Consider the following 15,642-nt stretch of genomic DNA (forward strand, 5'->3'; position numbering starts at 1 on the left):
AATTTTATATGATCATTCCACTTCAAATCGTTCCGCACGCATACTCCCAGATATTTCACAGAAGTAACTGGTACCAGTGTTTGTTCCTCTATCACATAATCATACAATAAAGGATCCTTCTTTCTACGTATTCGCAATACATTACATTCGTCTATGTTAAGGGTCAGTTGCCACTCCCTGCACCAAGTGCCTATCCGCTGCAGATCTACCTGCATTTCGTTACAATTTTCTAATGCTGCAACTTCTCTGTATACTACAGCATCATCCGCGAAAATCCGTATAGAACTTCCGACACTATCTACTAGGTCATTTATATGTATTGTGAGAAGCAATGGTCCCATAACACTCCCCTGTGGCACGCCAGAGGTTACTTTAACGTCTGTAGACGTCTCTCCATTGATAACAACATGCTGTGTTCTGTTTGCTAAAAACTCTTCAATCCAGCCACACAGCTGGTCTGATATTTCGTAGGCTCTTACTTTATCAGGCGACACAGTGCGCGAGTATGGGAATGCTGTGATAATGATACAAACTTTTGAGCGTGCAAAGTTCGTGCAGATCATTTATCTATACAAACAACTAATTTTTATCTGAGAGAGTTAATCCTAAGTCACTGTATACAAAGCTAACTGGCGACTTCCGCCCTTCCACTGATATTACCGTCGGGACCTTTGCACCCATCCTTAAGCCGTCCTCTCGCATGAAGACGCACGAGGACGATGACCTGGTGACGTCACTTCGTGGAATCGAGGCCAACGGAATATGCGGACGTTGCAATCAATTTGTGAAGTCACATTCTAACATTCTGCGTGGTGTGTTTGTTCTATATCTTGTCTCCCTACTACTTTCGCGCAACGACGCTCTGAGCGTGTTTTTTAGGGAATTGACTAGTTTGAACCTGGGACCTGTTGCTGGTAAGGAGATGTCAGACCACACATGACATGTAGAGTTCAGAAGAGTTCAGTGACACTAGCGATGATATAACCAAATACTTAATGATTTCAGCGTCAGCTCCACTGCACTCCCTGTAAAAGAATCTTAATACTAACTAAATTTAGTGGAAGGGGTTCAAGGCTTTCCTATTTTTAGTTAGCTGGTAAAATAACGTCGAAAAAGCATTTAAGTTTACCATTGGAAATTTTATTCTACTCACAAAACATTGTTTATAAATTGCGCTATTGATAAAAGGAAATGTTTTAATACAGGATGGTAAAAACCAACTGCGTCCGACAAAAATGTGAACGAATATTCCCTGAATGGGTTTCCAAGTTCTACAATGGATCGAAGGATGACATATGCCATATCACACCTATAATCTAGGTTTAAATTAAGTTTCACAAGAGAGAAAACTATCAAAATGGTCTACAATGACCCTCAATTATCTTTAATTACTTATCTAACTTGTAAATTACAGTGGCTGATGTAGCTTCTCAGTAACTATATAACAGAAAAATCATCGCGTTTCAGATTTTTACTTCAAGTGGCAAATGTGAACACCATGAGCTTTAATTGACGATCGACACTAGTATTACGCAAAAAGGGGTGTAACAGATGAGACTTCTGCAGTTCTGAGTGAAGCTTTATGCGCTGTTATGTGGCATCGCATGCGTTCATTACCTTGTCGGTGTTTGTCAGGGGGCGGCGGGCAGCACAGCTCCCCTCACCTCGCCGTCTCGGAAGCAACTTTCTCCTAACTTCTCCTTACTACAATTTACCGAAGTTGGTTTAAAAAACTATCTGGCTGTGTTTTCATCTGACCAATCAGGGTGTCTCAATGTTAACCTTAAGCTCCGCCTACAAAAATTCTGTCTATCCAATGAGAAATGTTATACTTTTCATGGTGGGGCAATGGTGGTGGTGGTGGTGGTGGTGGTGGTGGTGGTGGTGGTGGTTAGTGTTTAACGTCCCGTCGACAACGAGGTCATTAGAGACGGAGCGCAAGCTCGGGTTATGGAAGGATTGGGAAGGAAATCGGCCGTGCCCTTTCAAAGGAACCATCCCGGCATTTGCCTGAAACAATTTAGGAAAATCACGGAAAACCTAAATCAGGATGGCCGGAGACGGGATTGACCCGTCGTCCTCCCAAATGCGAGTCCAGTGTGGGGCAATGTTTTTAAAGTTTGTAACCTAACAGAGATGCGTAAAAGTCTCACGCTAGAACTTTGCGGCTGGGGTGTGGTCCTAGCGGTTAGCTGGCGACGTGGGTGTCCGTCCCTTATCGTAGGGCCTTCCAGCTTAACACGGTTCTGCTCTCGGCTTCTGTTGTCGTTTCTCCCCTCTGAACTGCGTCTGTCTCACGGTGGGAAGGTATGACATGCATTTAGGCATCCTTGTGTTAGTCTGTGGTATTCCATTTGCTCACTCGTTACTCGTATTACTTTGGTTAATTTAATGCCACGATTTGTTCGGAGCTATGTGACATACTACATTTGCTTATCATGTCAGGGTTTTCATGGAAGGTGTTGGATTTGCCTGACACCTTACACCATTAGACGGCTTGTCCGCCACACTTCGCAAATGCTTGGCTCTGTGCAGACTCCCTGGGATATCAGTAATTGAAAAGGTACCCACTACAGATGTTAACTTTGTCGTGCCCTATCGAGCTCGTGTATGAATTTAAACACACCATCAAGAATTATTAAATTCGTCTAAAGTAGTTACTCGCTCGCCATCGGAGACGGCTTCCGGCACTGTTAAGACCTGCAGTGCCACATGCTGTGAAGTACGCGCCAAGGCCAGTCTTTCTCGTAGGCCTCGGTGGAATTCCACGTTACCGTGAAGAGTGAAATGAAGGATCGTGGAGAGAAACGTGGCCAATAATATGCCACATCGCTTTTACCTCACAAGCAGTGTAATATTTCTGGCTTATTCAGCCATCACACTAGGCTCCAGGAAGCTATTCCCAGGGCAGTGGAGATGCAAGAAGCATAGAGATGACGCAATGTGGGATGAGGTACCGGTGACTGATTCGGTACCATTCCCGTGAGAAAGACCGCCTGCATGATGCTGCTGCTGCTGCTGCTGGTCTGTGTTTGGCTGCTGTGTTCGGCGGTAGGGCGCAAAAACATTAAACTTTAGTTGCTATTATTAATTAAACCTGTCATCCAAATTACTTCATTTTTTAAATAAACATCTCTCAAAAGCCAGCTATCAGTCATTTCAAAATTATTAAAATCAAAGTATTACTAAAACAAAAGACTGATGATATTGCTGCCGATGCACTCCGGCGGCGTTCGGGTCGCGCCTTGCTGGCTTGGTGCGGTTAGTGTCTCGGGCAGTCCGTCTCTCCAGTTCTGACCGCTCGAGTAGACTGACAAGTTGTCTGTTATAGCAGTATTTGTTTCATGCAATTTTATTTACCACAATTCCGACCGTAGCTAGGTGCAGACATATTGTCTGTAATAGTAGTATTTGATTCATGTAATTTTATTCTCCAGTTCTGACCGTTCCGGTAGACATATGTTGTCTGTGGCAGGATGTATTTCATGTTATTTTAGCCAGATATAATGACTGTGGAAAGATATGTTCAATACGTTGTGATCAAGAATAGTTTCTCGTGTCTATACCAATAAAAACGCTAGTGGAATCTCGAATTATAGTTTATTCGTAGCAGCAGTTCCTTGCGAAGTTAATTTCAGCCTCAATAAAAAGAATCCACGACCTGCGTGCTGTTTTCTGCGCTGGGGACATCATCATCATCATGCAGACAGCAGGTTAGTGAAGTGTACAAGAACTTATGTATTCCACACAGGGGCAGTGGAAACAACTAGGCACCTCACGTGTACTGCATGTACAGTACAAATGTGCTCGGTGACACGTCATCTGCAGTAATGCAGAGGAGGTAAAGAAGGATGGAAGTATTAACACTATCTCACATTTATCCATTTTTTTCTTGCCGTAGCAGACCTGAGGAGCCGCCATACTGAACTGAGTTGAACTCCCTTATCAGAGACTGAGTGGTATGAATGTAAGTTGTTTCGAAGCAACATCAAACTGGGGATCTATCGAAAACTCACCATTGTAGCTACGATTTTGGTATAGTAAAGTAACGTGTGACCATGTACCGGTAGATGAAAACTTCCTGTATTTGCTATTTTTAGGGTTAAAGCTTGTGTGCTATAGAAGTACATCATTTCACTCCTACGGCACAATGTCAGAAAACCTTTTTGATATCATTAGCCATAGTTAAATATCTTTAATATCAATAGCAGTTTCAGATCGTCTTTAGATTGTCTTTACAATATAATGAAGACAAGCCGCCGTGTTAAAGCCGTCATTCAGCTGTTAGCTCGTAAGCTGTGAACCAAACCGTGCCCATTTCGTGTCCATCTTCCAAACCTTTTTCACTTTTGTTTTCTAGAAGTTTTTGGACCTTGAAACTTCCTGGCAGATTAAAACTGTGTGCCGGACCGAGACTCGAACTCAGGATCTTTGCCTTTCGCGGGCAAGTGCTCTACCAACTGAGCTACCCAAGCACTACTCACGCCCCGTCCTCACAGCTTTACATCTGCCAGTACCTCGTCTCCTACCTTCCAAACTTTACAGAAGCGCTCCTGTTGGTAGAGCACTTGCCCGCGAAAGGCAAAGGTCCCGAGTTCGAGTCTCGGTCCGGCACACCGTTTTAATTTGCCAGGAAGTTTCGTATCAGTGCACACTCCGCTGCAGAGTGAAAATCTCATTCCTTTTGGATCTTATTTATTGACTTCAGTCCATAGACTGGTTTGATGCAGCTCTCCATGCTAATGAATCCTGTGGAAACCTCTTCATCTTACTGCAACATACATAGTTCTAAATCTGCTTAGTCTATTCATCTCTGTCTCCTACGATTTTTACGCTCCACGCTTCCCTCCACTACTAAATTGCTCATCTCTTGATGCCTTAGAACGTGTCCTACCAACGGATCCCTCCTCCTATTGAAGTTGTGTCACAAATTCCTCTTATCTCCAATTCGATTCAGTACCTTATTAGTTACGTTATCTACCCACCTAATCTTCAGCATTGTTCTGTGGCACCAAATTTCAAAAGCTCCTACTCTCTTCTTGTCTAAACTATTTATCGTCCATGTTTCACTTCCGTACATGGCTACACTCCATACACGTACTTTCAGGAAAGACTTCCTGACACTTAAGTCTATACTCTATGTCAACGAATTTCTCGTTTTCAGAAACGCTTTTCTTGCCATTGCCAGTCTACATTTTATATCCTCTCTACGTCGACTATCAGTTATTTTGATCCCCAAATAGCAAAGCTCGTTTACTACTTTCAGTGTCATTTCCTAATCTAATTCCTTCAGTGTCACCTTATTTAGTAAAAGTACTTTTTCTCTAAAGTCAGTCGTATTTATTACAAATAATACACTTCCTGCAAATTTTTATTGCAGAAGACAACGAGTAGAGTGTATCCCTGTCGTTGGAAAGTTTAATGTTACTGCTAGTCTACGTGAAATGTGAACAAGTTACACATGAAGTATATGCTTCCATGAAACTTTCAGTAAAATGTATGTAACTGTCTCTGGGTTTTCGATTGACTCACGTCTGTCTTGCCGGTAAATATCTCAGTGATGGAATACAGCTTCGAACAAATCGACTCTTCCAATCGAATGTACCTACGAAATGACTATCTTGAAACGTGTGTTCTGAATTAGGTTATTTCAGTACTGGTAGTCAATGCAACAGAGATTACTGATGTTGTGCAGGCTCAAACTGACACACTATACCTTAATTATATTCAATTTAAAAACGAAAAACTGAATGAAAATGAATTTAATTAAAGAGTAACTTCTTCTAGTACGCATCACAGAGCGTTTTACAGTTTTATGTGAAGTTCCTCTATCAGCGTTCAATGTTCAAGCCATGGACGAGTCTCTAATGTTCTTAGCGATTATCGAAGTAGTACGGAGAAAAACGCGAACCGAGTTAGAGGAGCTGTTTCACGCGTGTATTTTCGTACAGAAACTGCATGCTTTGCTGGCGAAATAATGCCGACAACGGCCTCTGAGATGAAATCACGTTAACCGGCTCAGCCCGATTACGGGGTTATCTCGTGACGTCCGATGTTGCATCGGCGACCACTTTAGCTACCTTGCGCCGTGTGATGACTGCCATGGGAAGGAACATCGACCTATTGATCAATGAATGGCTGGCGTTTTAAATCTCACCGCTGCGGCTTACTCCTAATTCCGTATCATGTTGTCATAACTTACGAACATAATGGCGGATTTCTTGATTTGGTCTAAGTCTAGATCAGGGTCAGCGCCAATCACGTCACTGTGAGCCTAACGCTCATAGGTTGGCGACTAGTCAGCTGCGCGTAGCCTGTGGGGTGACAGTTTCGCCTAACCAGTGCAAGTCGAGTGAAGACGTGCTGTATTTCTACGAGCAGCAATGAAATCTGCCATCTCGTTTTTCACGTATATTTGACGGCTTCTACCGAGTACGTTGCGATTTTCGAGAAGGTAATTAGGGTGGGCTCTACTTTGTCCGAATATGTACCGGATTTAGTATCTATATTGGCGAGAGAACGTGACAACATTCCTTAGTCTCTTTCTTCCCAGTATGTACACTTGATGTTCTCTTACCGATTCGCTATCAGCAGTTGACACTTGTTGTTTCCGTCATACCTCTGCGAGCGTTGGCAACATCGCCGCAAGAAGCACGCACGCCACTGCCCCCAACGTAGACGTTTACCCGTAATTAACGAGAGGCGGTGACTTACTCCGTGGTCTTTTCGTTAGCATCATGCGGTAAGTGTACACGCAACACAACTTGCGAAAGATGAAAACGCTATCTGAAATCTGTTTCTACTGTCTTGTTTGCATCTAAGAGCGTAACAGATTTTGCTGGCCCGATCAAGTCTGTTTTCGGATCGTTTATCCAGACATTGTGTCTGTAAATTAGCTATCCTTATTTCGTCAGAAAGACTGAGGTTATCAGTACATTCGTAATATTTTTACTGAAGAGAGCACGATTTGCTTTAGATCTAAGTGAACCTTTGAGGGGAAGGAAAGGAACATTGTTCAAGAACTTTTGGAAGAGGCCATGTCCGTAAGTCAAGGCTGAATTAGAAGACTGACGAAGTATGTATTTGAAAATCAAGAAAATGTTTAAAAATCTTATAGAAGCCAGTTAAAGAGTGCGAAACGTTTTTTGGGCTCAGATCACATGGGTTGTTTGGTTTTGATTTGCAGCGGAAAGACAACTGAGGTCTTACGCGCGTATGTCATGAAATTAGAACACTAATTGAAGAAAGTTAAAAGCGACTACCTGTTAAACCCAATCGACGGAAGGAAAGAGCTAAATCAAAGACTATCTTGGAGAAAGATGCACAAAGTATGCCGTAGCGACAGCAGAGGTTCCGATCCAAAGATTAAATGTCATTCGTCATACTGCTATTGAAAGTAAAACGCGGTCGACAGCCCGCGTGCCGTTCGCTAAAACGACCGATAACTCAGACGGAAGGAGTATATAGAGGGTTTATACAAGGGCGATGTACTCGAGGACAATATTATGGAAATGGAAGAGGACGTAGATGAAGATGAAATGGGAGATACGATACTGCTTGAAGAGTTTGACAGAGCACTGAAAGACCTGAGTCGAAACAAGGCCCCGGGAGTAGACAACATTCCATTAGAACTACTGACAGCTGTGGGATAGCCAGTCCTGACAAAACTTTACCATCTGATGAGCAAGATGTATGGGACCGGCGAAATACCGTCAGACTTCAAGAAGAACATAATTCCAATCCCAAAGAAAGCAGGTGTTGACAGATGTGAAAATTACCGAACTATCAGTTTAATAAGTCACAGCTGCAAAATACTAACGCGAATTCTTTACAGATGAATGGAAAAACTGGTGAAGCGGACCTCAGGGAAGATCAGTTTGGATTCCGTAGAAATGTGGAAATACGTGAGGCAGTACTGACCCTAAGACTTATCTTTGAAGTTGGTTGAGAAGAGGAAAACCTACGTTTCTAGCATTTGTAGACTTGGAGAATGCTTTTGAAAATGTTGACTGGAATGCACTCTTTCAAGTTCTGAGGGTGGCAGGGGTAAAATACAGGAAGCGAAAGGCTATTTACAATTTGTACAGAAACCAGATGGCAGAGTCGAGGGACATGAAAGGGAAGCAGTGGTTGGGAAGGGAGTGAGACAGGGTTGTAGCCTCTACCCGATGTTATTCAATCTGTATATTGAGCAAGCAGTAGAGGAAAGACAAGAAATATTCGGAGTAGATATTAAAATCCATGGAGAAGAAATAAAAACTGAGGTTCGCCGATGACATTGTAATTCTGTCAGAGACAGCAAAGGACGTGGAAGAGCAGTTGAATGGAATGGACAGTGTCTTGAAAGGAGGCTATAAGAAGAACATCAACAAAAGCAAAACTAGGATAATTAATGTAGTGGAATTAAGTCGGGTGATGCTGAGGGAATTAGATTAGGAAATATGACACTTAAAGTAGTAAAGGAGTTCTGCTATTTGGGGAGCAAAATAACTGATGATGGTCGAAGTAGAGAGGATATAAAATGTAGACTGGCAATGGCAAGGAAGGCGTTTCTGAAGAAGAGAAATTTCTTAACATGAAGTATAGATTTAAGTGTCAGGAAGTCGTTTCTGAAAGTATTTGTATGGGGTGTAGCCATGTATGGAAGTGAAACACGGACGATAAATAGTTTGGACAAGAAGAGAATAGAAACTTTCGAAATGTGGTGCAACAGAAGAATGCTGAAGATTAGATGGGTAGATCACATAACTAATGGGGAGGTATTGAATAGAATCGGGGAGAAGAGGAGTATGTGGCACAACTTGACAACAAGAAGGGACCGGTTGGTAGGGCATGTTCTGAGGCATCGAGGGATCACAAATTTAGCATTGGAGAGCAGCGTGGAGGGTAAAAATCGTAGAGGGAGACAAAGAGATGAATACACTAAGCAGATTCAGAAGGATGCAGGCTGCAGTAGGTACTGGGAGATGATGCTTGCAAAGGATAGAGTAGCACGGAGAGCTGCATCAAACGAGTCTCAGGACTGAAGACAACAACAACTCAGACGGCCAACACACACTAGAACGAACGCCGTTAAAATAAGAGCATTAGGTCAGGAAATGGCGAACTGTCAAAGGCCGAAGACAACGAGTACAAAGTGGTGGGTGATCACCACTTAAGTGGCGATGGCTAAGAAGACAGTGGCCAATGCGCAAACTAGCTAAATTGATCTCGCGGCCTCCCAACTTGTTCCCGCGAAGCGAACACCAGTGGCGACGCCAAAGTTACACCGCCTGCCGACAGACGGCAACACGGAGATAATCCGAAGGAATGTAACAGCTGGCAGGCCGAGGTAGGAGGACTGCAGCCTTGGCAGCAGTGCCAGCAGCCTCATACCCGTCAGACCGGCATGACCAGCAGGGACCCTCAGGAACATCACAGTGACTCCCTCAAGTAGAAGCTTGCTTGGACGCGTTGGGTAAGGGATGGACTGTGTAAAGCGAACAGAGGCTCTTAAGGGCACTTACCATAGGTTGAAGTACGAGGAGGTATTAGGTCGAACATTTTATACTAGAATGTTTTGTAAATCTGAAGTGGCTAGAAAATTTCCCAGTAAGTGGGGGTATGTTCTTAATCCCATGCGTAGGTTACAGAATATTTTATCATCCGTCAATAATTGCGTACGAGAGCCTTTACCTCCGAAAGCGCGAGTGGGTATAGCAATATTACAAATACGATTACTATGTCATTTGTAGTATTGCTGCCAAACAGTTCGCTAGAATGTAGTATTTGTTCAACAATAATTTAGCTCTTTAGCATTTAAACGAACTTCCCGGTCAGTCCAGTACTTTTTCTCCTCGGCACAAAAATCACTTCGTGCGCAACAGCCAATATTGAAAGCCATTAAGAACCTGTCAACTCATTCACGATTCAAATGCAGTCAAAAACAGATTGTGGAACCTTATACCTGGCAAGCAGAAAAGTATACCCAAAACCTATATGTGAGTGGATTCGTGACCAGACGAAAAACGAAAATGGAAATTTTATCCCCCCACTCCCATTACTAAAATTAAAATTCCTTGATGTTTCAGGTGTTCTGCAATTCGATTTAGCAACTGTTCATCGGGTATCCAACCAACCCATTTAATCTACAGCAGTTTTCTATAGCAACAGCATACAAAAGGTTGGTTTTTTGCTGAACTATTTATCATTCATCTTCCAGCCTTGTGAAAGAAAATGGCAAAGAACAACTTCAGAGAATACTTCATAATTTGTGCGGTTTGTTAAATACGTATTTTCCTGGAACTCTTTCATTCGGACAGCCAGTCTGCAGTCTCCTCCATTAGGATCACGACAATTATGCTGTCCCGGGTGCAAAGCTCTTTTACTTTGAGTGTCATTTCCTCATCCACTTCCCGCAGGACCGCCTTTTTCAATTACATTACCTTCGTATTAGTTCTATTTATGTTAATCTTATAGCCTCTTTCGAGGCAACTCATTCCGTTCAACTGCACTCCCAAACCATTTGCTATTTGACGAACGTATTGCCGTTAAACGTTTCAGTTTCTCGTCCCTGAACTAATTCTGGTGCCATATTTCTTTTGTTTCCAATATTGCTTGCTTAGTGTGCAGACTAACATTAGGGGTCCGCAGCTATATGGATATAATGGTATTTTTACAGTCTACTTACGCCAAAAAAATGTTTGAACTCTTTCTCGCTATCACCCCTGTTATTACTGAAACGCATTTTTTCTGGTAGATCTGTATCAGGAGTATTCCAGTCAACATTATCAAAAGCTTTCTCTAAGTCTACAACTGCTAGAAACGTAGGTTTGCTTTTTCTTAATCTATTTTCTAAGATAAGTCGTAGGGTCAGTACTGCCTCACGTGTTCCAATATTTCTATGGAATCGAAACTGATCTTCCCCGAGGTCGGCTTCTGCCAATATGAAAGGGAAGCAGTGGTTGGGAAGGGAGTGAGACAGGGTTGTACCCTATCCCCGATGTTATTCAATCTGTATATTGAGCAAGCAGTAAAGGAAACAAAAGAAAAATTCGGAGTAGGTATTAAAATATATGGAGAAGGAAACTGAGATTCGCCGATGACATTGTAATTCTGTCAGAACAGCAAAGAACTTGGAAGAGCAATTGAACGGAATGGGCAGTGTCTCGAAAGTAGGATATAAGATGATCAACAAAAGCAAAATGAAGAGAATGGAAAGTAGTCTAAGTCGTGTGATGCTGAGGCGATTAGATTAGGAACTGAGACGCTTGAAGTAGTAAAGGAGTTTTGCTATTTGGGGAGCAAAATAACTGATGATGGTCGAAGTAGAGAGGATACAAAATGTAGACTGGCAATGACAAGGAAAGCGTTTCTGAAGGAGAGAAATTTGTTAACATCGAGTATAGATTTAAGTGTCGGGAAGTCGTTTCTGAAAGTATTTGTATGGAGTGTAGCCATGTATGGAAGTGAAACATGGACGATAAATAGTTTAGACAAGAAGAGAACAGAAGGTTTCGAAATGTGGTGCTAGAGAAGCATGCTGAAGATTAGATGGGTAGATCACATAACTAATGAGGACGTATTGAATAGAATTGGAGAGAAGGGGAGTCTGTGGCACAACTTGACTAGAAGAAGGGATCGGTTGGTAGGACATGTTCTGAGGCATCAAGGGGTCACCAATTTAGCATTGGAGGGCAGCGTGGAGGGTAAAAATTGTAGAGGGAGACCAAGAGATGAATACACTAAGCAGATTCAGAAGGATGTAGGTTGCAGTAGGTACTGGGAGATGAAGCTTGCACAGGAATTAGTAGCATGTAGAGGTGCATCAAATCAGTATCTGGACTGAAGATAACAACAACAACAACAAACAACAGTATCAGGAAACATTCGCCTGTAGTCGCATGTGAAATTTTAACATTGCATGGGTATTTCCGAGTCATAAGCGCGAAGTATCCTCACACTCGATTGTAATAATTCGATTTCAAAAGAAGACAGCTGCGAGCAGGTGCGAATATAGAGCCGTGAATTTTACGAGTCTGTTTTCGGAAGTGTGGAGAATTAGAAGCAGACTTCGAGGATAGGTTCCGGGATAATTTAAGAACTCTCAAGGCAATACTTACCCTACGAGTTGTAAGATAGGCAAACTCACATTTCCAGATTTTGTAGATTTAGAGAAAGCTAACAATACTGGGTGGAATCTTTCCAGTTATGAACATAACAGGATACAATACAGCAACGAAAGCCGTCCGGAGTGGCGTGCCGTTAGAGGCGCCATGTCACTGATTTGCGCCGCCTCTCCCGCCGGAGGTTCGACTCCTACTTCGGGCATGGGTGTGTATGTTGTTAGCGTAAGTTAGGGTAAGTAGTGTGTAAGTCAAGGGACTGATGCGAAAGGTTATTTACAACTTGCGAGGTTTAAGTCGTACAGGCAGTAATGCTTCCCGTTTTCCCCACATTCCTGCAGAGCTATTAGTCGACCACAATATTATCGCACCCGGGAACGAGGGCACTTCGATCGGCTGGTGTTTTTACCTGAGTACTTTAAGCCTATAAGGATGCACTGCCGTTCTAACGACCAGACAACATGGTCGGCAAGCTAATGTACCTTTCACAGCGTATCCGACAGTCTGAAAAATTTATACGACTGTTTACTGTAACTTCAGCGCCTCTTTCCGATAACGGCCACGGGGGCCTGGTGCAGTAATATCGTGGTTGAGTAGCAAGTATCAATGAAGTTAGAAAACTAGTTGTGGGTTGAGGACTTCAGAACAGATAATGATTCAGAATTGGTTTGAACACAGCTAAGATTAGGAAATTCTTAACTAGACAAACTTCAATGACGCGGATGGCAATTGGAATGAGATGTAGAAAATTTACTCAATTATCGCTCTCAATGAGCCCCTCTATTGTGAACAGATCACTTAAGGAACTAATACACGTCATCCTTGGAATAAAGGATAAACAGTATTTCTTAAAAATCAAAGATCCCTAAAACACAATTATGTACATGAGTGTCTCCACAAATAATTCTGAAACAGGATTTAACGTTCTGAAGTTTCTTTTACTGTATTTATACATTGCCACCTTTATGCATATACTGTTATTATACCCAAGTAAGTTCCGAATTCAGCCGTCGAGTATTTTGAAGAGTGGTGTGTGTGTGTGTGTGGTGTGGTGTGGTGGTGGTGGGGGGGGGGGGGGGGGCGGATCTTCTACACGCTATGTTCTTTATCCGTTGGATTAGATTTACTTTGCGTTCCATAAGATCCATAGTGAATTTCCAGGATGCAGAACGCATCAGAAAACAAGACCACAAATTTCAGTATATCCGTTGTGGTGACGAACGTAACTGTGGCTGACTTCAATTGGCGATTTATCTGGCAATAAATACGCAACCAGTCATGGTTGAATAAATCTTAAAAAGTGATTGGTTGCATATTTATTAACGGATAAATCGTCAAGAACGCAAATATTTTTAGAGAAAAGATATGCTAATATACGTCCCTCCTGGATATGGAATAAGTAAAAAAAACATCTGGAACTTATTTCCCATTTTAAAAGCTAAAAATATCACAAAATACGTAGATGTTCAATACATTGATGAGCATATGATAATTCTTACGCTGTTTTATCCGTGTATCGTCAACTTATTATGAAACACTTATTCCCTTTAGGATAAAGAGGAATTTTCGATAAGATTGATCGGCTTTGATCAGTGACATACTAAACATGCGACAGACGTCGTGAACATTGCTACTATAAAGTGATGTCAAAGGCGTATTTTCAAATGCATTAAGCTGCAGATCAGTCTCCCCACAGCCAGTTTGTTTTTGGCTTCACATTCGTTGACTTTGCCAACGAAGAACGAAACTGGATGTATGTACTACAAGCTGACATCACTGGTCAAATCCGGCAACTCTTATCGAGCATTCCCCTCGACCTAAACTTCGCATTACCACATTGCGCGGAGCTGACTTTATAACATACTCCCTTAACTTCCTATTATTGGGGACATTTACATATCAGTCGCTCGTGCTAAGAAATTCGTCATTGGTGTACGAGTTTGTCACCAACAAATCCTTTAGGCTCACCTTAAAGTGAAATCTACCTAAACATTTTATGGCTCCTGGAAAAATCACTGAAAATGCGTGTATTATTTTTATTTCTGGTATTGATTCCACGGACTGACTTGGGTTGACAAAAAAAACCGCTTTGAAGATTTGATTTTGTTAAGTTTTTGGATTTCTTTTTTAATAACCAGAGGTTCAGTTTATTTAACTTCATATTCTAATTTGTTTATTTTTATGGTTTTGATTTTAATAGCTATGCCTTATTGTTCTTTTGCTAGATTGATTCTTCTTTCTCTTTATATTATGAGGCTAGACTGGTGCCTACTTTTCTTTTAATTTTAGGTTGTGGTTACCAACCTGAACTCTATTTTTTATACTGTGTGTGCTAGACTGCCTTTGTTGTTGGTTTTGTTTAAGGTTTATGATTTTGCTAATGCTTTGTATTTTCCTTTTTTGTTTGATTTTGTTATTTCTTATAACTTTTGCTTTATTTAGTTAGAATATCAAAGTTTTTAGTTCACCTTTGACTCCTTAAGCTTCTTGTAGAGGCCCCTGTTTCTCGTAGAATAATTCTTATAGATGCGTTATTGAAGTTGGGTGGTTACGGTATTTTTCGTGTGATAAAGGTTATTTCTTATTTGAGTTTGAAGTTTAATTATTTTCTATTACCTTTACGTTTGTCTGGTGGATGTTGGTTGATTTGTGGTAGAGGACCAAACAGCTAGGTCATCCGTCCCATCGGATTTCAAAGGAACCAGCCTGCCATTTGCCTTAAGCAGTTTAATAACTTAGGTAAATTCACGGAATACCTAAATCTGGATGGCCGGAAACGGGTTTCAACCGTCGTCCTCCCAAATCAGAGTCCAGTTTGCTAAACACTGTGCCACCTCGATCGGTCCCGTAAAGAGTGTGTTGGTAATCAGTAGTTAGTGACCTACTCCTGCGCCAAATGTGTTTCGGATGGTATTTCCGATTCAGAGTTTTACAGCACGCGAACCGGTACGGACGCAGCACGGCTCACCTGGACTCTGTCGACCCTCCTGGCGAGCCCCACGACGTTGACGCCGCGTCTGAGCAGCGCCTGAGTTATGGCGGCGCCGATGCCGGCACTGGCGCCCGTGACCAGAGCGACGCGGCCCTGATAGCGATCCATCCCGTCTGCTCAGTTGCCAGCTGCGAACGCTACTGGCACGCTGCGCTGGTGCAAGCTGTAGCGCAGCGAGAGGCGGCCTCAGTGACGTCACTCTGGCGAGCGCCACGCCTTCTGGCGGCCGGCAACAGTGCACAGTAGACGAGGTCCGGGCTCGACGCACAGCAGCCGAACGCACAACAGGTGCAGCGGTGGCGCTGCACCTCTACAGCCTTGTTTACGCTGGGGCAACAACACGTTACATACGTCTATAGTCCGATCCACGGAGGATGGCGGTTCGCGCATGCCGAGGCACGGACGTGGACTGCATTGTTGACGATTCCAAGCGACAGTTGCGGTAAGCGCATACGCGTGCTTCCCGCTTTAAGAAAGCGCATATCCTGCAATTTATGCACGCTTATGCAGAATTTGTCACTTACCATCACAATCAGCGATGACAAT

The 15,642-nt window shown here is 42.7% G+C and overlaps 1 protein-coding gene across 1 annotated transcript in view; it reads right to left on the reverse strand.

Moving 5' to 3' along the window:
• The window catches only part of LOC126418911 (dehydrogenase/reductase SDR family member 11-like), a 70,417-nt gene extending 55,196 nt beyond the window's left edge, over nucleotides 1-15,221 (reverse strand). Inside the window, exon 1 of the mRNA XM_050085933.1 lies at nucleotides 15,073-15,221. Within this exon, the coding sequence (XP_049941890.1) occupies nucleotides 15,073-15,204 (132 nt within the window). The 5' untranslated portion in view covers nucleotides 15,205-15,221. The remainder of the gene's footprint in view (nucleotides 1-15,072) is intronic.
• Between the last annotated feature and the right edge of the window lie 421 nt (nucleotides 15,222-15,642).

Source organism: Schistocerca serialis, chromosome 9 (assembly GCF_023864345.2).
Source record: "Schistocerca serialis cubense isolate TAMUIC-IGC-003099 chromosome 9, iqSchSeri2.2, whole genome shotgun sequence".
In the NCBI taxonomy this organism is placed as follows: Eukaryota; Metazoa; Arthropoda; class Insecta; order Orthoptera; family Acrididae; genus Schistocerca; species Schistocerca serialis.